The sequence below is a fragment of the Diuraphis noxia genome, unplaced genomic scaffold (assembly GCF_037042655.1).
Source record: "Diuraphis noxia isolate RWA-SAM2 unplaced genomic scaffold, SU_Dnox_SAM2 contig0005, whole genome shotgun sequence".
Lineage (NCBI taxonomy): Eukaryota > Metazoa > Arthropoda > Insecta > Hemiptera > Aphididae > Diuraphis > Diuraphis noxia.
Genome location: NW_028301715.1, coordinates 23,783,005 through 23,808,140, shown reverse-complemented (window position 1 = coordinate 23,808,140; position 25,136 = coordinate 23,783,005). Strand labels below are relative to the sequence as shown.

The window sequence follows — 25,136 nt, the reverse complement described above, 5'->3', positions numbered from 1 at the left end:
TTGCCTTCTAACTTATTCTGCCACCTTATGAAGACCATGTACTTAAACAACATTGAACATATTAGTATATTTAAGCGAAGTAATCAATTATACCATATAAAGTGATGTGGCTTCGGTTAAAAAGAAACACATTTACATCTGTTAATATTTCAAGAAAAAACGCCAATATAATGACGGTAATCAAAAAAAAATTTGAGAAAATAATTTAGCCACATGCCATGTATATATTTATAACGGCAGTTTTCACACAACCGCCCAGCATGGAAATATGATTATAAAAAAAAAAAAAAAACTGACATCAATATACATTTGCTCATGGCTCAATTTTTCCAAACAAATTATCAATATATACATAAAACCCTGAAATATGGGAAAAAACGACTAATATTTGTTGTTTCTTGGCTCTTTAGTATCTAGTAGGAAATTAACTTGTAGCTTACTTTGCTTTAATTTTATATTCTAAAAATAATATAAAAATGCTTTAAGTCTCAATCCCTGCTTATAAGTTATACATTTAAATATCAACAAAAATATTAAAGACCATCTAAGATTCATATATTTTATGGAAAAAAATGTGTAAATTTTTATAGAAGTTTTATTCTTCCATTTTTGTTTAGTTACAAACATACATATAAACATAATTAAACAATAAATATAAATAGGCACATATCCTAAGTTTATATGTCATGTAAATGGGTTATTTAATATAATTGGTATAATAAATTAACTTGTTCAATGTTAAATAATACTTAAGTACAAAACTGATAATTACATAAATAATATACACATGTAAATCTAGCAATCCATATGATTGTGTATTTGAGTATGTGATATGTTAAATTATTTAAGCTATGCCACAAATAATACAATTTATAACAACTACATGGCTCTATTAATTGCAACAAAAATATTTAATAATATAAACTTAACAAATTGTTGCCAGTTAACATAAAATTTAATCAATACAAATCTTGACAATCCAGTAAAATATACAATCTTGAAAGTGTTATAATAATTGCACCAATTGCAACTTTTTATAGTACTATGATTCAAGATCTAACTGGATTTAGGCCTCAACAATTTCTTAGACGAGTGGCCTAGAGTCATAAATTTTTTTAAGGTGCCTTTGGTATGAGAAGAATTTGATGGCGATTGGGACGGCAGAGCAACATCCTGTTTGTCTTTTTTTGATTTAACCTTTTTGATATTCTTCAACAGTCTTTTGGAAAAGTTCTTTTTGCCATCCATAACTGTGGTATTTACTGGTTTGATACATGGCAAAGTTTCATCTAAAAATTTTTTTATTTAAAATATTATTCTACAAACTTTATAGGTAATTATTATTTTTTATAAAAATATCTTATCTAATATTTTCTAAAAATTACAAAAGAAAAAAAACAAATACAAACACTAAAGCCATTCAGATCATCAAGCAATTCATCAAAAACATTTAATAAGGAAGCATAAAATTAAAGTAAAATTTTATTTTATTTCTATTTCTACAGATAAATAATGAGTAAGTAAAGGTGTAAATGTTATGATAGTTTTTATATAAATGACAAATTAAATGGAAATTATATATTAAATAAATCATACCAGTTAATTTGCCAAAAGACTATTAGAATACAATATTATCATTTTGAATTAAAATGTATTCTTAAAATGAGAAAGAAAGAAATAGAAAAGATTTTTGAATTGTGTTAACCTTCCTTAATAGTCACAATATATCTAAAATGATTTATGAAAATAGTAGAATTTCATTTAAGTATCAATTATATAATATTTGCAATCATAAATGTATTTCTATTTAAATATTAAAAAAATTAAGAATTTTAACATTTTTTCATGATCTCTAAATCGTTTTGTTTTAAATGACGTATCACAAAATTAAAATAAACATTATATTATAAATACTTCATCTATGATATTATAATCTGATGTTATCGACTATCGGATTATTAGTTTGATCATTATGTTATGTTATATAGTACATATTATTAAGATTTAAACTGCATGACAATTTTAGATATATAAATCGCCCTTCAATTCAATACATATTGTTTGTCTATTTAAATTTTATATTGGTAATTCTCCACTCTAGTTAATCATCATTCAATTAATATTATAAATGATAAGACATGTTATATGTTTAATAATTTTACTTAACTTAAATTTAAGATGACACATTATTACATTTTGCAATTTGCAATTTGAATACAACAAAATATGACTAATTAGCAACAGTGATTTTGGAGAAAAAAAATACAATAATTATAGAATACAGCATGATCATTTTTAAAAGCTAGCTATACTCAGGTGTTATAGTTAAAGTATTAGAATTATGGGATTCAAGTTAAAATTTAATACTAAATAGCAAAAAAAAATAATATATTACACTAACTATATGAAAATGGCATAACACATAAACATACGAACACCTGATAAGAGAGCATGCAACTATACAAACATAAACTATTTCTATCTCTCCAGCAGAGAATACTGAAAAAACTTGGATCCTTTCATATTTCCATTACAATGAGTCTAATAATTGAGTACAATAACATATTGCCAAATTAAAAAATTGAAAAAAATCTTATTATTATTATTATTAATTTATGATTGTATGTTTTTATATTAGTTTTTTTCCATATTTAATTTCTATTCATCTATTGCATCTTTTATTAATTTATTTAATGAATACCATTTTATTGGAGTGACAGAAACAGTTAACTTTAATATAGCAATATTTTAATTTTGAATTAATACAGGCATCACAGGATTATAAAAGCAAATTGATGTCATACACATTACACATGCAATCACCTTAAAAAAACGAACAAAACGTCATTCCGCAAACCACTAATGATGTCAAACAAATTTTTATATTAGTAAACTATACGATGGATATTTTTTGAACCTTGAGCAAAAGTTCCTATTTGATTGAACACACTACGATCTTCTTCGGCTTCACGCAGTCTATCTTTTTCTAGATTTTCAACAATTTCATTACGCCTTTCTACAACTTCAACCAATCTATTGCAACAAATAATATATTTTAAAAACGGTTTTTGTGTTTTTACTTATTATTATATTCATTCTTATGTATTTCTTAACACGAACCTTCGGATAAGTTCTTCTTCTCGAGCTTTTTCTGTATCTGTCTTAGTGTGGTCAGGCTTAGACATCAAAACACGTATTTGGTATTCTAATTCAGCGTGTTCTTCTTCAAAATTATGTTGTTTTCGTCTAAAAATAATGTTTTTGTTAAGAAGTTACATCGTAATTGTTTTTTTGTTAAACACATACAGGTACATAAGCTCGGCATGTTTTCTGAACAATTCATTTTTTTCATTAACTAATTCAAACAATTGTAGCACCATTTCTTCTACATCAACATTATTCAAATCTAAAAGAATTATATCAAAATAATAAACATGTACAATATACTATATACATAATTACATAATTCTATACACATACCTTCATTACACTTTAACCGTATATCTTTTTCTAATTTAACTCCTTGTCTCTCAAGCTCTTGTTGTTTTATCTCAATATCTAACAACTCTTGTTTGATATCTTCCATTGGCATAGGTTTAATTCGTCTCCTCTGTGGTATTGGACACTGAGGAGCTGGTCCTTTCTTTCGTTTCCATTTCCCATGTGTACTCTTGTGTAATCTGTAACGTTCCTGATTACTGGTTGAAGACGGTTCACTGCCACTGCAACTGGAGTCTTCTAAACTATTAGGAGATGACATTTGCATACTATTTGAGTATTCAATGTTTCCAAGAGATAGTCTTGATACTGGAGGTAGGGGGGCTGGTTTTTTTTTCCGAGGAGTGTTTGAATAGGAAGATATACTGGAAGCACTACTTTGTTTACGATGGGTTTGGTAACGAGGTTTCAGTATAGGAGACAACACCGTTCTAAAATAAAAACAAATTTTTATTAATATAAACAGGAATTTCAATAAGCTATGACCAGTGGCAATAAAAATAGACCACCCAATGACTTTTTCTTCAATAATTATAACAATATACATTTCAAAATGACTAGGAATATTAAATTTTGACCTCTGAAAAGTACAAACTAGATTAATTTTCCCATTAAAAGTTGAAATCGAAAAAACTGTGATACTACTTTACATAATTGTAAAATCACTACATTCAACTATGGCATTGTGATTTGTGTTATAAATAAATAACGCGTTTTCGCAATAAAAATTAATCTTACTAAATACCTGATAATATTAAAGTTACAGCTTCATAGCAAAACTATGTTTATTATATGGTATAAGGTATTAGTTTCAAAAAGTTTAAAATAACTAATTGATAAAAGTGATTTAACACAATGAAAACTTTAATATAAATATAGCTAAATGAAAAGTTATGGAAATTTCTTGAAAATATACAGTGTCCCAAAGAGATCTGACATTCTGACAAATGAAATAACTTTTGTTCTAATCAATATTTTTTAAAAATTTCTTTTAAATATAATCCATAGATACTTGCGCTACATTTTTAGAATACATTTTTTATTTTTTATTTTTTAATACTGAAAATAAAAAACTTAAAAATTGATAAAAATTTTTTTCGAAATATTCAGTATAGCCAATTTGTAAATCTGATTTTTAGAAAAATGTATATGGTAAAAAGTAAAAACACTTATTTAAGTCAAATGGCTGATTTTTACAATTTTTTTAAATATAAATATTTTCGTTAGGTAAATTATAGTAATTTATAGTTTATACATCACAATATCACATATTATTAGAATAAATACAATAAAAAAAATAATTAGATTTTAACATACACTTATTTAAAAATGTTCTTATAAAATATTTTTAAAAACCTTTATTATTATTTGAAATTACAAGGTTTCTAAAATAAACTAGATCGTAATTAACTTAACGAAAATATTGATATTTAAAAAAATTGTAAAAAATCAGCCATTTGACTTAAATAAAGTGTTTTTACCATATTAATTTTTCTAAAAATCAGATTTACAAATTGGCTATATTGAATATTTCGAAAAACATTTTTATCAATTTTTAAGTTTTTTATTTTCAGTATTAAAAAATAAAAAATAAAAAATGTATTCTAAAAATGTAGCGCAAGTGTCTATGAATTATATTTAAAAGAAATTTTTTAAAATATTGATTAGAACAAAAGTTATTTCATTTGTCAGAATGTCAGATCTCTGTGGGACACTCTGTATATAGTCACTCAAATTAAAATGTAATGCAGAGATCAATTTACACAAAAAATTTTAAAATTAAAAAAAATGAGTATTCTTACCTAGGTTTGGGCAATGGGGGCTGTGAAAAAGGTTCGTTTTCATCCTCATCACTCGAAAACGGATTCAAACTAATATTCTTCTTGGCTGAAAGTACATAGTCATCTTCGTCTTCTAAATCGGATCCAAACGGATTAGTGCTATCTTTATTTTTTTTGTTACCATCGTCCTCTTCGTCATCGAAAGGATTTAAATTTTCAGGGTAATTTATTTTTATTGGAGATTTAATTCTTTTTCTAGGACTAGGAACCGGTACCTCTTTATTACTCTCGTAGTAATCCATTTTAAGCAGCTTGTTGGATAGAGTTTTTATTTCGTAATCCTCCGGTGAGTCAAGCTGCTCTTCAACGGGAGCTTTACTAACCGGAGGAAGTTCGAGGACTTGTTTCAAATCATCAGATAGAGGCGGTAAATGAACAAGTTTCGATATTTCGACCGCGATATCGTCGTCGGGTGGGTTCGAATTGTCCGTCAACGACGGAAGAGGGGGTGGCGACAACACGACGGGTGGGACGACATCTGGCAGTTGATCGGATACGGCGACAGCCATGGCAGGGTCCGTCGCTCGTTCCTCGTCCTGCGGCATCGATCCGCCGTCCTCCTCGACGACATCCACCACCACGTCCGAAAGGGTTTCACGACTACCGGTGATGCTAGTTGAGGTTTTCGCATCGCTCGACTCTTTTTTGTCGCTGTCCACCACTACGCCGCTGTCATTGTCGTCGCTGCATGTGATGGCGGCCTTCTCGGTGACGGTGGTGGTCGTCAACGGATCAGCCATTCTAAGTGTGACCGGCCGCTGCGCCTTTTTCGACGCTTTCACGTCATCTGTACAATCGGCGGCGGCCAGCGTTTCGAACAGTGCCCGGCGGTCACCGACCAACGATGACGACGACGGCGGTGGCTGCAACGACGTCGTCGCCGTCGCCGTCACCGTCAGTGACACGGTCGGCGAAACTTTCCGCTCCTCGTCCGGGCATGTTTCGCAGCAGTACTTGCCGTCCTGCGTCTCGTAGTAGTTAGCCACGCTTAGCAGGGCGGCACACCGGGCGCACTTAAAACACGTCCGATGAAACAGGTGGCCAGATATGAGCAGACGTTGGGCTAGGAACACGGACTGGTTGCACACTCTACAACCGCCAACGCCTGCGCCCAACTGAAACAAACGCAAAATAGATATAACGTGATAACCATGATAACCATGATAACAATAACGTAAAAAGGTTATGGCAAGACTACACTGCTGCTGCTGCTGCAGATAGATATATTATGGTTAGCAAAATACTTAATTTTATTATTGAAATTCTACAGAAAATTACTAATTAGGTATTAGATAACAAGTATATGGATTAATAATAATTATATACTTTTTAGTGATATACATATTCAAAAGACATGCATTGCATAAGCAAAAACGTGCTAAGAATATTACTCATAATAAAACATTTTAGTTATTTCAAAATGCTCTAACATCCTGAACTCCGGAACCACGCTAAGTTAACATAAAATTATAATATGAATATTGTCAAATCTTAATCAAAAATACCAATTCATTTTTAATAAAAAATTCGATCAAAGTTCAACTTTGAAACTTATGAAAAATTAATTAGCATCATATCGAATAAATACAAGTTCTTTTACGAGTTATTAGGTAGGTAATAGGTATACAAATATACTTTAAAATCGATGCTTTTGTAGTAGGTATTCATAATTCATAGATTTATGCTGTTCGTTATAATAACATCTAAAATTTAAATGTGAAGTACCTACTAGAGTACTATAGATATATTGTATAACTATAGAAATAATATAGTTAAAGTATAACATAATTAACCAAGTATCTTTATTTTATACTGAGAATCATAAGAAACACTTACTTTTCGTTATATTAACAATTTACTTCTCAATGTGATTGAATGGTTTGTATATCAAAGTTCAACAAAATAATAATAATAAGTATAAAATGTGAGTATTTTACATCAAATATACAACCATTAAAAGACAATAATTTAGAACATATACCATGTCAAAAAATGTTATAAAAATAACTACCAAACTAAATGCATAATCACTGTGACAAGAAACACTGAACTAATGGCACTAATTCTGAACATTTTGTCATAGGTATATCAATTATTTTCTCTAATTAATCTATAGTTAATTAAGCCATTGAAAATAATTTACTTCAAACTGCTTGCAGTGGTAACCAATATAGGTGAGAATATTAGGTAGGATCGGCAAGGTCAAAATTCATCTATAATAAACGATAAACCGCAATAAAATTATTTTAATAACTAACGCCGTTTAAAACAGTTATAATTAAGTTACAAACTAAAAATAAAAATATCTTAAATACTATTGTCTATGTGTATCGTCCAATGTCTAAACATAGACACTGATAGACATTAAATTTGATTTTCAAACAATGGCAGCCATTGAAGAACTTTATATAATGAAATAATATTTTAATTTACAAACATCCACTTGTTGACTTTTGGACAATATTTGTTATTGAGTGGTATGACTTGTTATAAAAACACGTTGACTTTTATATGTATGAGTCATTTTACAATCAGAGCTGGGTGTGTGAAATCACCACGCCTTGTTTGCTATTTCATTGTCTTTCTGAATACACGAAATGTATCTATTATTTCAAATTGGCATATGCTAGACGATGATTATTGGATTTAAATAAGTGTATATATATTTTATATTATAAATACGTAATTATGATATTACAATTCCATAATAATACAATTTACCAAACGTGTCAGAAGTCTTAGAACTTTAGATGAATACACGTAGATATCGAATATTAAATTCAATAATATATTCATTAAAATTCACTAGAATTCATTCAAAACTCATTTTATGTATAATCCTTTAAATTTAGAGTTAACCGGTATTATTGTTACAGTATATTCCTTGTTTTTAATCGAGATCGCCACTTTAAAATTCTGAGAAAGTATCTAAGTCTATTATTTTTTTATAAATAAGAAAATACTGCCATCGAATTTTACATGAACTAAATATTAAAGTTAATTTTGGAACTCAAGAAACATCGATTCATCATCATTTATTAAAAACACTAATACAAATTGCATTAAAAGAACATTTTTGTTTAATTTTATATTTTATTGTTATTTTTAGATTATGAGCGGAGCGATGAATGTATTGATTTTACCATGATGTGTGTTTTTTTTTTTTTTGTGTCTGTCATCACGTTTTGGGGCAGTAAAAGTGCTTCCTGTTTTGACTTCAGTACCTCGTTCGATCAGAAGTGAATCTAGTTAGTACCTTGGGGGGGGGGGGGGTCAAAAGTGAAAAATTCTTAATACTTTTCTAAATAATCGAGAAAAACAAATTAAAAATTAAGGGGAATTTTACGCACAGATTCATGAGATTTTCACCGAATGTTTATATAAATATATCTTATCCACCATGCAATTTTCAAATTTTTCGACTGAAGTTGACATTTCATAGGCATCACATGCAATTTTCAATCATTATTCGTTTTTTTTAAATTAATATCGATAAAAATTTATTTTTTGGGTAGAAGATTTTGAAAATTTAATACAAGGTTTTAAACATATTGTTACAATAGCAGTTGAAAAATAAAATAAATTCATAGTCACAATTTTTCTTTACAAGCAATCAAATTTTGAATTTTGACAAACTACGTAAAAATCATTATTTTAAGCTAGAAATTCATAAAAATTTTTCTTTTTAAATCTAAGATTTGAAAATTTAATACAAGATTCCTAGCGATTTTCTTATTTTGGTGTAACTCTAAAACAAATGACCGCAGATACTTGAAATTTTCACTGAATTTTTATATAGGCATTTTATATATTTTATATAATTTTCAAAATATTTAGATTTGTTTTAAGCTGTTTACTGACATTTTAATTTTTCAACTTTTTAGGTTTTTTTTTTCTATAAATATTATATTGTTGATGGAATATTTAAAATAATAAATTACATAACTAAGAGACAATCAAAATTTCGTTTTACCACAGTTGGATTTTTAATTAGTAATTACTATAGATAACTTTTCTAACACCATCAAACTTTAGGCATTTAAGTTGCACGTAATAATCAGTTATTATCTATTGTCATATAATAATTTAAAGGAACATATTATACAAAGTATATATACTTTTTTTTTAAAGGCGGCTACCAGGGTTATTGGCGTTTCAAAATACATATTATAGTTAACCTAATTCTTACAAAATAATAAATTGTAAAAAGGTGAACAATTATTGATACAGTAAGTTTTAAGAGAAATATGTTTACATTTTGTGTGATATTTTAAGTTTTGCTAATGCTATTATATTTTATGCAAAAGGATGGTCTCTTTGGAAATTTATATATACTTTTAATTGAAACAGTAATAACACATAAATGTATTTAGTAACAACTAACAAGTGGAATAATCAATAAATTATACATTCTATTAAATTCCTATCAAATCAATACTTTGAAATAAATAAATGAGTTAAAAGAACTGTCTGCGCAATTTTTTTTCTACCAAATAGTGTATTAATTTGAGATAACAAAACAGACTATAACATTTTAAACTTTTCTAATGACTACATAACTTATCAAATGTATTCTCAGAAGTTAAAAATTATAATATTCAAAATAATATTAATATTAATAATATAAAAATATATATATATATTTTTAAGGTATTGCGGACTAACAGTAATGGAACAAAATCGCTTTATATAGAGAGAGTAGAAAGCATTAGTCTTGCTTCGTTTTGACCCAAGCCAGTATTATTTAATTATTACAAATACATTTGAGCATAATAAAATAATCACATTAGAAAAATGATTCCAAGCTGAGATCATACCTAATAAATACAAATTTAATTACAAAAATTAATTTTGAAATAAATATTAATTTTACTGTTGTAGCTTCATCAAAATGTATTAAAGCAGATCTACACATGCAGTTTAAAATCTACGAAAACTTTCACCACACAACCCAAAGCATAATTTAATTTAAAAATTATAGTATATATTATACATACATGCATACATATAATATAATACATATACATGTATATATTTTACCTTCTAGCAGTATATCTCAGGCTTATAAGACCCCATAAGATCCAAGCTGTCCTCCTGGACAATACAAATAAAAAAATAAAAAATAACGATCTGTTTGGGTTATGTATAAATAACAGAATTAAAATATATTACATTTTTACGTAATAAATTATTGTTAACACTATGCGTTTAAATAGTGAAAATAATAAATAATAACAAATCATAAAAATAATAAATTTAAAGCTTATTATCCTCATGAATGTTAAGAATAAATCAAAGTTTAAAATATAACATATACATGTACTAATAACCCTAATGACGTAAGAAAAATTGAGTAACAAATTTAAATTAAGTTAAATTTAAAACAAAATGTTTAAAATATAATTTAACAAACAATAATAAATTAATAACATTAATTTACTAAGTCAAAAATGTGACAAAAATACTTAAAGGAATGTGTTCATTTTAGTCTAAAATGTTTATAGATTTTGTGACCAATAAAACTCTTGAAACACATAATCTAACTTTTTATTTTTTTATTTAAATAAAAAATAAGTGAACCATATATATCAAGAACTTTATATTAAAATAATCTTTATCTTTATCTATTATTAGGTATAAAGATTTTATACTTAAATATTTGGTAATTTTCAAATTGCGTCGTATTTTAAAATCTAAACAAAAACTAAGAGGGCTTAATACCTAATGCGCCTCCTTCTAAATATTATTATATATAAAATTATGCCAAAATATTTAACTCACCTACTCAAGTAGTCATAAAAAATAGCCTAACAACGAACCACCCAGTAAGTGAATAACTAACTTTCTTAAAATTATATTTAAATCAAAATAATGGATTTCTATTGAGTTAGCAATTTATTCTATAGGTATTAAGATTTAAAAAATTAAATTCAGATTTTTTCGTTTAATTTTTTCAGCCTATTGTTTAGAAAAACCATACAAATAAAAATGAATAATGGATGTTCTTTAGAAATATTCGTTCATAAGATCATATGCAGAGTATTTTAATTATTATACTTATAAACATATATATAGTAAAATAAGTTTAAGAACTTAAAATATAATTCAAAACATAGAGAAATAACGCAAAAAATCAAATAAATAATAAAAATTCTATACTATAGAATGTAACAAAATTTGAAAATGCACAAAACACGGTGTGGTATTATCAGCCGTATTAAATTATACCGCATTCGGAAAAACATTCCGCAGAATCAAAATATAAAAAATTTAATCAAATGACGGCAAAAGCTAATGATTCATCATGACTCATTTATTAAATATTGAGCACAGATAAGACAACCCTATTAAATACATAACGAAATAAAAAAAAATGAGTTCACCTTTGTTGGAGCATTTTGACCGGATCCTGTATTAGTTCTAGGCCGTTCAACTGTAGTTGGCGATTCAGGTGATGTTTTCACAGGCGTCGTAGCTGTAAATAAAATAAAATACATTAATAATGAGAAGAAACACAAAAGAAATCATAATCAAAACTGAAAGACGATGTCAATGAAACTAACTGCAGTAGGCTGCTATACGCTGTAGATAGCTACTATAGCAGGCAACAACTAGTAATGTGGCGAGGCAGGCATAATAATGAATTAAGACGCGTGGAAGTCACACTAAGTCAGAAAACTACATTTTATTATTCTGTGAGCACAACATATTATAATTGGTTACATCCTGGATTTGCCAAAGAAAGATTAGCAATGTTGTATTTGACCAATAAACACTGACTATAAATCAACCTAACCGATCAATTCTAATTTTCTTGACAATTTAATCAGATACTAACAAGTCAAAAAACTAAACAAGGATAACACAAGTTTAAAAACAAGAAAAAATAATTATTTATTAATTCACTAACTTTTAGAATAACAACATATCATAACAGTATGGACTACAGATAAATATAATTAGCAATATTTTAGAAACTAGTTAATCGTTATTACTGTTATCAGCATTCTGTGGTCAAAAAACTTAAATTTTAGTTTGGATTATTTCTATTCATTTTTTTCTGTATAGTAATTCATTATTTAAAATAAGTAATCAGATATAAATATGATAACATTTTTAGTAATAACAATAATAATGTAAGTAATATATAATTAGTACTATTAATAACGTTAAAAATGTATTACTTAAATTGTTCACTGTTAAGACTAGAATTAAATTGTAGTAATAATAGGTGTTAACTTATAATACTATATTAACTATTCAGAACACCAAATATTTATTTTTAATAATGTATTGGAGTCTGAGTTGGTTGTCCTCAGTAACAAATGTGTACAGAGGTCAAGCATCAACTGACGCCGTAAGTTCTAAGATGGGTGATCAACGAATAGCCGGGTTTTTAGTAAAGAATTCTCTCCACACAAACAAGTGTTCCTCAATCAACTGTAACATTCCTACAAATGTTATAATACTTATAAGTTACTATGGTGCTAAAAATTAATAACAATAAAAAAAAAAAGGCGGGTAAGTCGTGGATGTCGCTCTGTTGTACAGTAGGTTACAAGTGGGTTACTGTAATGGATGGAATTAAATTTGAATCCAATGATATTATATCACTGTATACGAAAAACGATTCTGAGCGAAGACGGTTTATCTGTCTATAATATATTATAGATTATTAAAAATTTTCAAATCTTAGATTTAAAAAGAAATTTTTTTATGAATTTCTAGTTTAAAATAATTTGCGAATTTTCATGATTTTTACACATGTTGTCAAAATTCAAAATTTGAATGCTTATAAAAAAAAATTGTGACCATGTATTTCTTTTATTTTTCAACTGCTATTGTAAAAATATGCAGGAGTCTTGTATTAAATGTTGAAATCTTAGAATTAAAAAGAAAAACTTTTATGAATTTCTATCTAAGATGATAATTTGACATTTCCGTAATTTTTACGCATTTAGTCATAATTTGAACTTTAAATGCTTATAAAAAAAAATCGTGCATATGTATTTTTAATATTTTTTAACTGCTATTGTTACAATGTGTTAGAAGCCTTTTATTAAATTTTCAAACTTTTCTACCGAACAAATACATTTTTATCGATATTTATAGAAAAAAAAAACCAAAAACGTTGAAAAATTAAAATGTCAGTGAACCGCTCAAAACAAATTTAAATATTTTGAAAATTTTATCAAATATAGAAAATGCCTATATAAACATTTAGTGTAAATTTCAAGTATCTGCGGTCATTTGTTTTAGAATTACCTACACCAAAATAAGATAATCGCTAAAAGTGAAAAACCAATGTTGTAAAAACTTAAATTTCAAATGCTCATAAAAATTTAATTTGAGTTCCGGTGGACTTTTTATTTGTGATAAAAATTGACAAACTTGTAATGAATCTTGTATTAAATTTTCAAATCTTAGTTTTAAAAAGAAAATTTTTTATGAATTTCTAGCTTAAAATAATTTGTGAATTTTTGTGATTTTTACGTATTTTGTCGAAATTCAAACTTTGAATGCTTATAAAAAAAAATTGTGACAATGAATTTATTTTATTTTTCATCTGCTATTGTAACAATATGTTAGAGCCTTGTATTAAATTTTCAAGCATTTCTGCCCAACAAATAATTTTTTATCGATATTAATTTAAAAAAAAACTAATAACGATCGAAAACTTCAAATACCTATGAATAGTTCAACTTAAGTCGAACATTTTTGAAAATTGCATGGTAGATAGAAGAATAGAATATACTTATATAAACATTCGGTGAAAATTTCATGAATTTATGGTCATTTGTTTTAAAGTTACATCAAAAACAAAAATCGATTTTGTCGAAAACTGATTGTGCGTAAAATTTCCCGTTTTCCCGTAATTTTTAGTTTGTTTTTCTCGATTATTTAGAAAATTATTAAGAATTTTTAACTTTTAAGCCCCCCAAAGTACCAACTTGATACACTTTCTGATCGAACGAGGTACTGAAGTCAAAAATCGAAGCACTTTTACTGCCCCAAAACGTGATGACAGACACACAAAAAAAAAACACACATCATGGTAAAATCAATACATTCATCGCTCCGCTCAGAATCTAAAATGTATACAATAGAATACATAATAAATAATATTATTATGATATAACACTATTAAGTAATAAAATAATCGGAAAAAAAATATTATATTATATTGTTTTCTTCCAAGAATCATTATCAAATTTAATGTAATATATCCAATAATTTTTATCGGTCATTACTTGTAATAAATGTTTCTAGATAATATTTTTAATGATTGCAAGTTAATACAACTATCTAAAAACTTTTATACATAGGTATATCATAATATGTCATTATTTCATATATTGCAGCAAAAATAAAATCATTAAAATAAAACTAAAAATAAAGTAGAAGCTGAAAGATAGCAAGAATAAGTACGTTAATACTATTAAACGTGATCTTCATTTTTCTTCATAAAATGAATAACAATAAATAATGCTCTTGTTACAAAATGCGAGGTGACGATAATAAATAAATACAGCATAAATTTAAAATCACTTGAAGCTCACAAGACATTTTTGTTTTTAGGTCATTTACACCGTTAGTAATTTAAATCGGTGTAGTGGGTATTAGAATTAGAGAAAACAGTGGTAGTGATATCGACAATATGTATTTATAAGCTGTTTAATTGTTTTTAACCCCATGTAACAAACACGAGTACGAATTAAATATTGAAACTGGTGATCCAGAGGTCAAACACTGAAAAAGTGTAACCTCGTACGACGGCCAAATTATCAAAACGACTTACGGAATGAAAAATTGAGAGAATGTTTTTCGTCTATATTTTCTAATCTGGTAGTAAAATGAATTGGAATGAAGCCAAAACTTAAATTTTGAAGTCGAGTATAAACATTTTATCAAAACCTGTTTTCTTACGGAAGGACATCGGTCAGGTGATCTACGTTAGGGCCGTATCTGTAGGCACTAGGCAATGTTGGTTTTGCAGAACTACAGTGTACTCAAATCAACGGATGTTTATCTTGTATAATCTTTGGAACCATGCAACATCATAAGTCGATTGTATTTTGTCTAGTACCTTCATTAATATTATGATATTATGTCAAATTGCAATTGTGGAAATGTGTGGAAAGGGCAAATCTAAAATCACTATCAGTGAAAGTTTCTCATTGGGATCAACGCGCACATGTGACCTTAATAAATTATAAACAGTGTTCCGAGAACCGGTTTTCATGTCTCTATCACACTCGATGTCTTTCTCTTGTTATATGTCGAGTTGCCAAACGGCGCTACTAAGTTAATCAGCACTGTATAGTGTATATTATATTATATACTGGCCTAATTGTGGAAATTTTAACTCCACCAATCAAACTGCGTTTCATGATTTTTCAAAGGTTACAGCTGCTACTGACCCAATGAAGATCACGATCACTTACAACACATTCGTAAATCTGGTCAAAGTCTAGGTACAATAACTAATATTTTCGAATAATTTATACTATTTAACAGAAAATCAATAAGATGTAAAATTTAAGTTGTCAACAGTAAATAAATTTAAATATAACTTATAGAAATTTGAAAACTATTTTAATACAATAGAAAATACTTTTTATGTAAATTACATACACCAAGCGATTACGAATCGTGGGAAAATAGAAAGCCCAGGAATAAAACCTAACGGAAAAAAAGCCCAAAAAATAAAAACACTAAGGAAAAAAGCCCACGGAAAAAAAGTATAACAAATATAGTCAATTTTATACACGGATTCTCAAATACAAAAATAGTAGGTACATAATAGGTATAGTCATATAATAATAATAATATAGTTATAGCAGGTCAGTCGACTTCAAAAATATAACAATAATTATACTATAAATATTTTGTTGGTTCTTATAGTGTAATACTGTAAAATAATAATAATTGATATCATTACAATATGATAATCATCTTGGTAATAATAATAAATTGTGATAATAAATATTATAAAGCATGAATTTATTCATCCATAGTTAAAAAAAATTGTTAAAACAAAAGTATAAAATATAAAACAAATTTATAACTGGATAAAACTGTGCTATAGTAGGACGTGTAGGTACTAGGAACTATCTCAACAACCGAGTAATGAAGTACTGTATGGAGTGTCAATATTACTCGGCTGGTGAATATATATGTATAAATATTAAATTATATCGGTAAATACGGAAAATTTTAAATTAAATTAAATGTCAAAAGGCTTATCAATATCAGGTAATAAAAATGCAATTTATTGACAGGTGGTTCATAAAAATGTCAAACCCCCAATAAAAACTAAACTTGAGCAACGAAAAAGCTCATATAATTTCAATACAACGAAGAATAATAATTATTTTGTTGTAATTCAGTTTATATAATATTTATATTATCTATATACCGGGTGATTCTTTTATCTAAAGTTATTCTTTAAATAATAAAATGTTTGTCCACTATTCCGGTTGTCAAAACTTTAAATACTTATAACTCATTAACTACTAGCTCTATTTAGAATATGAAATTAAAACTCTATGTTGTCATTCAAAAAATTAAAACTTATAAAATTATAAGGATAAAATGGTAAAACTGTATATAAGTGTTCACGTTTATATTAATATTTCTGGGCTTTTTTTCCGTTGGGGTTTTTTTTTTTTTTGGGGGGGGGGCTTTTTTCCGCCTACCAGCGATTACGTATTATCTAACAATCTAACATAATGGTTAATAATTAATATACTACTTCGTCATGATTAAAAATGCACTACAGAAACTAATTTGCATGCAAATCATTGGGTAAACAGACCATACTAACATACAATTTGTATAAAATTATGCACTTCACGTTGAAAGTTAAAATTTAGCTTAAAATATTCGAAATTCCATTGCAAGAAAATAAATAATACATACATTTTAAAAATTATCTATCATTATTTTTATTTTTATTTATAATTATGATATTGTAAAAAATAGAATAAGTATTTTGCGTTAAATAGTTAAATATAAGATTATTATATACATATTTAAAATTTTGTTCGATCTTTAAGGGGTAAATTTTACCAGTTTATAGTTACTAATAATAGGTTTTTATACCTCATTGGTGGTCTTTTAGGCCTTTCCATTCAAACAAGTCTATCACACGCACCCGATAAAATTGATAGAAACAGGTTTCCTGCCACCATTTCCGGCAAGCTAAACATAACGTGCACGCATGAACCGCCTTCAAATTACCATGCAGTGTGGAAGAGTCTACTTAAGAAAATTATCAGAAAAAAATTACAGTCATGACTTGATTTTATTTTATTTTTTCTATATATTCAATGCACAATAAATGTCCAGTAGTAAAAAACAATTGGCAATTTCGAAAAAGATTATGTAAATACTTTTAGGCAGTACTTGTGTCTCGAAGTAGTAGTGTAGAACTGTAGAAATATAAAACTCGAATAATTATTAAAATTGTTGTATTAACGAGCTTATTTTTCATTTTTACTGTGAAACATTTTATGTGACTGGTTTAATCAAAGTTTAATTAAAAGCTTAACAATGACATGGAAAATGACATACAATACTACAAAAAATATACACGAACATCAATACAAAGAACTATATCAAAATAAAAGTCTTATATATACCTATTATTAATATTATTCTAATAAATAATTTATAATATCATTAATTATAATGATTACATACTTTAAGAACATCGAAGAAAAAATAGTAAAATATTTTAATCTAATAATTACCTTGTGATGAAAAAGTTTGGTAGAACTGTGAGAGATAAGTTAATATCGACAATCTGTCTGGTATTTCGACGCAAACCATGTCTTCAGGATCTAAAAGAGCAGGAATACCCAGGTGATTTTCAGCAACTCGAAAAGCCAACTCATTGTTACCGTAAATATCATTTTTGTCCAAACTATTATAATCACTGAAAAACATAATATTATATGATTTGTAGACATATTGTAAAATCCTATTTTTTCTTTTTAAGAACACGTAAATTGCAAGTATTAAACAGAATAATATTTTTTTCCACGGTCATGATTTTTTATGACACGTGTGCTTCATTTTCTATATACCTATTGAAAAATTATTTTTCCTCTGGCAATTTTCTCTTCTATTTGTATCAAACATAAACCTCCCTGATGTTTTTGTTACGTTACATGCGTGTTTTATTATTACTATCTTTTTTAGTTATTATTTAATAGAAGATGAGAAAAATACTCATTTCATGGGCATAGAAAATATGCTACAATAACCGAAGCGAATTAAAGATTTGGAACGTATACAATATACATATATTGTATACACATTATACGAGATACTGAAGTTAAGCAACCTTGACTTCATCTTAACACATTAAGATAGTAAAATATTAGCATCTATAGTAGACTAGAGAAAGGTTATTAATCTCTAAACATAAAAATATAATGATTTTTCTATAATGCTTTCCAATTTTAAATGTATTAACAAGTGAGTAGTTACATTTGTAAAAAAAAGTATATAAAAGCACGTTGATGCATTAGTTTCTATTGGAACTTTTATTTTACATGAGCATATGGATAATGTAACTGCAACGCCATTAGCCTAAATAATTAAAATAAATGTTTCTGTGTAATTTGAATGCAAATAAGATATCAAAAGAACCTAGAAAATGACTACTCAGTACTCTTCAATAGTAGTATTGAGCTACAAAGTATTACTTTATCGGTAACTAAAAATATAAATTTTATTTATAGCTATATAAAAGGGTTTTGCATTGTAATTTGTAACTGTAGCATTGTTTAATAGTCGAGTATAATTATGTGTAACTATTATACATAATATCAAAACTTCTGAATTTGATATAATAGAATCTCCACGTATATAATTCTATATAGAAGTATTTATTAGGTACACCATAAGTGTTTGCATAAAAGTTTACATGAAATGTAAAAAATGAATGAAAAAATGAAATAATAACGTTTAATACAAAAATAAATACTTACATCAAATCAGGTCTAAAATGATGAATAAGAGCACAAAATGCAAGTCCGTCTTTCCACGAAGTAGACATATTTTCAATAGACACTCCATCGTATCCTTGAGTCACTCGCTTACACCATAATTCTAATGCTTTAGTGCCACGTCTTTCTCCCATTGCACTTGTTTTAAAAGCTAAAATAAAATATCACAAATAATTAACATATAATTAATTTATAAGTTGGTATAATAACTACCTAATATATTACTACAATAAACGTATAAAGATGTAAAATCACATCGAATATTTCTATAAAAATAATAAGCTAAAGAAATTATTAAATATTTAAATAATATTCTGGTACTCTGGGTGTAGTATAGTTAATAGTAAATATAAGCTATACGTAAATAGTCTTACAGTTTACTTTATGTTAAATCAAAAAAAAAAATAAAAATACATTAATTGTAATAATTATTATTCAATAAACCTAAAATGATTCAATATTTTAAACATTTAATAACATTAAGATATTCTTAGATAAATATGTTTCATATATAACCTAGAAAATAAGCAAGGTAACAAACTCAAACAGTTATCGGATATTGGGAGGTATATACCTAACCTTCCACATTTGGTTCAAAACTACAAAGGGGTGTTACAAGCCTTAAATGTAATTTTTTACTTGTATATTTGTTTTATTTGAATAACTATATCTGTATGGTATATTTAGTTTAAGCAACAAGTTTCCAACATTATTAATCAAAATCACATGTACCTAAGATAAATAAGGTTATGCAGTTGCACAAAAAATGTTAAAAAATAATTGATTTTTATCAACCTAAAATAGTATAATGTGCCATACGCCTTACGAATTACAACTAATAAAGTAATTTTTTTAATATTTTATACTTTAATCAGAACTTAATTTATACAATATATATTTAGGTAATGATATCAACACAACTTCTAGCCTTAAAAATAGGCAACAATATGTACTGTTAATAATGGATGGCTCATTAACAATTTTCCGTTTTTTTTTCCAACGGTACCTGATTATTATATTGTGAATAGATAAAAAACGTTTGTCCTCTTGTGGTCAATACACACATGTGAAGTATACAACAACTAGATTATATTGTTGTGAATCTTGCTGGACTTATTTTTTTTTTTCGTCGAACCCGTTTGACGACACAATTTAACTATACCCGCTTGATAAATAACGGATTATTTATTTATATTTATTTTTTAGCTTAAAAAAAGTATATGTATGTATCTTAAAACACTGATATCGTAGCATTTTTCCACATTAATAGATAGCAGATAAAAATGTACAGGTCGATAACATTTAACAAGGGTTTATTGCCAAGTATAATCACCATAGATATTATAAGTTATAATATCTATAGTAATTAGTAATTACTAATTATACTTTAGTATAGTTATAATTTATAATGTATATTTTAATAGGTATAGTAAGTAAAACAAATTTTTCAAAGATATATAAAAAATTTCCTAAGTTAGAATATAATTTTTGAAAACATATAAAACATCTCATCAACAATTTGATGAAAAATAAAAATACATTTTTTAATCTGTACAAGAAGTATATACTCTTATAAGTTAGAAGTACAAAACTAATAAATAATACCAAAAAATTATAAATGTTAAAACTTACAAAACTCATCATTTTTTTTTAGAGTTATAAGTTGTCAATAAATGAAGAATATTCTATTAACAGTATTAACCCAATAATAAACTACATTATGTTTGCACAAAAATATATTCAAAACGCGTTATGAGTAGGTACCTATTATTATTATTTTTTATTTCAATATATTTAATGGGTATTTGAATATCTTATTTCTAACGATTTTAATAAGTTGTTGATATATTTTCCATTTTAGTAATATAAAACAGAACAATATGAATTTTAGTTTGCTAAGGCAATACAAGATTAGTTAGATGTTGGTCGTGTTTTATTTTATATTCATAAAATACGTATATGGATAATCTATAGAAACTTTTTATGCTCAAAAACCACATATGGCATTCATACTTAAGAAACAACATTGATGTATACATTTACCTAGTAAAAGTGTCTTACACACGATATCTGTACCCTGACAACTTTTTTAATTTATGTAGCATATAAGTGAAATAATATATACAGTTAAAGTCTATTTCTTTAGAAATTTACTATCAGATGATAGATCTGATTGTACTTGGACGTCTCCGAAAATTGAATTCAAACGCAAAATTATTTCAAGGCTATAATTCTACTAGTTACCTTATACGGATTTAACGGATATCAGGGTAAGTCCTTGGGTCTTCTAAATATGGACAAATATAAATGCAAATAAAGTAAAGAAACCCATCTTGGTTATATTTTTTACTCTAATTTTCGATATCTAGATTTCCGTCAACTACGTACTAAATAATAATGAATTTTAGCATAATACGTGATAACAGTTAGGAAATTAAAAAAAACTATTGAAACAAACAATATTATGTTAACTGTATATTATGGTTAATTATACTACATATAACGAAGTATGATATTAAACACATAATACAAAACTAGTAAATAAAAACATATTAAGTTTTTGTAATATAACATGCAAAATTAGAATGTGAGTTTTAATTTGAATAGAATAATTATTTTTAAATAACTGTAAACTTTTATAATTATTTGCTCGCTATACAATTTTCATCAATGGATAATGGAAATTTTCAATTTAGTGTCTATCATAGTACCAACTTAATGATAGGAACGTTAAATGTAAAATTAAAAATTGTTTTGTAAATATTTTGAGAACGAATGTCTACCTATAATTTAGGAAAAAATATTTTGCTAATTATCTTAATATATATACGATTGTGCTGGATAATTAGTATACTATAAATACAAGTCGCATGCAAGAAATCGTTAGTGTGACTATATAAAAACATGTATGTATCAAGATCACATAAACGACCGGTTCCGAATGCATATATTATAATAGACGATTGATTAACGGTTTAAAATAATGCGACTTTCCAGATGATGGCCAATTACTTTGCTTTGCATAGCGTATATAGGATATAATATTTACTACTGTTTATAGCATATAAGCACGTCTTTATTTTGCTATAGAAATCTCAACTCAACGAATATTATTAAAAACAATATCATAAAAGGAATAGCATATTATCTGCCATTATACCTACATAATATATGATTTTATATACACAAGTATACAATAATATACACAAATGCATTATATTATGATTGTTTGAATATTTAAATTAGATTTAAAATTTATCAAAGTATACAAATCTATTTGATTTATTTTAATATATTTACAAAGTAATGAGTTGAACGATAAAACAAGTGATGGAATGATAAGATTAATATATTTATAGTTCAGCAGTATTTCTATAGTCCTGCAGTAGAGTTCATCAATCATCATTAATTAATCACACATTTTTAATATCACTAATATTTTAAGAAAATATAAGTAGCGTAGATATAGCCTAGGTGTCGAATTTGAATTTACGCGAATAAATAATAATATTGCAAACGTATTTTACAATATTAAGTAAAAATATTGTCAGTTAAATATTCTTAAGTATAAATCTATTGTTCTTTTACTAAATATTTTCAATAATCATCAAAAGTTGGATTTATAATAATATGTCAATATAATATAGGATAGTCCAATAAATTCTGAACTCACAGATATACTTAGTATAACTAAAAATTTAATAACCTAAACGAAAAAAGGATTTATTTATTTTAAGGCACTCCTGAATTTTATAATTGGAATCATAACTGTATCAACGATTGAACCATATATGTGTGCATGACTAATACCTAACTAACCTATCATATTCATTTTTTTTAGTGTGGACATTGTAAGATAAAAATAATAAAGTAATTATTTTCAAAATCCTACGCACGATATTTTTCAATTGTTATCTTCGTTACACCTGTGCATTTTTCTTATAAATATTGTGAAAAACTGTTTTCAAAATCCTACGCACGTTATACATTTTGTTTCTAGAATACTAATAACAGAACATTGTATGCATAATAATGTTTATAACTTTATAAGGCATGGGTATGATTATATTAAAATACACAAGTTTAACAATGAACTATTAATAATAACGTGGTTTCGACATGGTCTGAAGCAAACAACTTAAGGTACAAATTATTTATTGAGAGAATGATAATATCTTGCGCGTATTGAAATTTTAGTCCATTTCAAAACATATGTATAATTAGAAATGAAAATTCTCATAAGGTACAAAACACTTTTATAATTCTCTAAAATAGTATTTCAATAATAGTTTTAAACTTGTTAACTAAAATATAGTAAAGATTTTATTTTATGCCGATAAATAACATAATGAGAAACTAAACTCATTTCATACTACTACTAAATTATTTTTATAATATTAAAATATTACTGTTACCCAACACTGATGATTTAAATATATTTTACCTATTTCACTATTAATTATTTATTATAAATAGGTACCAAACAACCAAACTAATAACAATAATAATAAACATAAATCATAAGTACCTAATTATAATTTATAATAATAATTAAAATCAAATCGTTTAAAAATGTAATAATTGAGATGTGATGTTGTGTAGATATAGAAGTATAAAAGTATGTGTTACACAACATAATATCAAATAATTATAGCTTGTGACACTATTATGTCAACAAGTAACAAGTAATAAACTAATATCACATATTGTTTATCCACGTTAACTTCCTGTGCGGAAGTAAGTTCCACTGTGCTACCGCTGTATTACCTGTATTTAAGTCACATTTATATGGCCATATCGCATTACCAACAGACTTTCCCACACTGAACAAGTTTATTTGTGTTTCCGGACCGACGAACACATCAGACAGATGCACATATCCATCCGGTTGACGTTCGGGTTTACAAGGAAACCAGTTAAGCCACACAATAATAATGGTCAACTTACACTCAAACAGGACAATACTCAAATTACAATATTTGGTTACTAGTTTATAAAAAAATATAAAAATAAATATTGGTATAACGCATTATTGAAAATGTATGCCCGCTACACTATTAATTCACACGCCCTAAAGCCTGCATTTAGTCACATAATATTGTATTAAAGAATCATTTGAATAGGTGCCTCATAAGTTATAAGCTATTATAACTAGTGAAGTTAACTGGGTAAGTTCCTCATACTTTATTTTTACAACACCAAATATAAATTTCACTTATAAAATTAGATTAAAAATTGTATTTTCGTGGATAAAGAAATTAATTTTATTTTTAGTGAAATCATTTTTACAATACCATATTATTTACGCACAAACCTACCAATGAATCAAAAACCATCAATCAAAAAATCATCTTCAATGATGAAGGTACACTTTCAAACGAACGGTTTGTTAATATAAACATCGAAAGAAATTTAATTCGCTAATTTGGACATATAAGTCTACATTTGTCTATTTGTCAAATGACATGCTCCATTTAACGAACAGGATTTTGCAAACCATGATTGAAAAGAAAGTACCTAATACCTATACCAAACATAAATGCAGTGTTGTAAAGTATTTGAGTAAAAGTATTTGAATAAAAGTATTCAAATACTTTTTTACGTATTGAATACTTTTTAAAATACTTTTATTTTTGAAGTTTTGAACGGTATTTTAAATACATTTTTTTAGTATTGAATACTATTTTATTGAATACTTTTTTTATTCCTTTAATTCTTTATTCAATGTCAATGTCAAATAATAATAATGTCATAATAATATTATAAATATAATATTATT

At 26.4% G+C, this 25,136-nt stretch overlaps 1 protein-coding gene across 2 annotated transcripts in view; it reads right to left on the bottom strand.

Moving 5' to 3' along the window:
• Positions 1–533: 533 nt before the first annotated feature.
• The window catches only part of LOC107171085 (uncharacterized), a 32,244-nt gene continuing 7,641 nt past the window's right edge, over positions 534–25,136 (bottom strand). Inside the window, exons 2-10 of one of the 2 annotated variants that reach the window (XM_089228624.1) lie at positions 19,340–19,508; positions 18,095–18,279; positions 11,723–11,814; positions 5,301–6,454; positions 3,481–3,929; positions 3,307–3,406; positions 3,121–3,246; positions 2,918–3,033; positions 534–1,289 (exon numbers count right to left, since the gene is read on the bottom strand). In XM_089228624.1, coding sequence (XP_089084750.1) covers positions 1,057–1,289; positions 2,918–3,033; positions 3,121–3,246; positions 3,307–3,406; positions 3,481–3,929; positions 5,301–6,454; positions 11,723–11,814; positions 18,095–18,279; positions 19,340–19,491 — 2,607 coding nt within the window. In that variant the 5' untranslated portion in view covers positions 19,492–19,508 and the 3' untranslated portion in view covers positions 534–1,056. Of the gene's footprint in view, positions 1,290–2,823; positions 3,034–3,120; positions 3,247–3,306; positions 3,407–3,480; positions 3,930–5,300; positions 6,455–11,722; positions 11,815–18,094; positions 18,280–19,339; positions 19,509–25,136 lie in introns of both variants that reach the window. The other variant, XR_016191916.1, reaches the window with a different exon arrangement.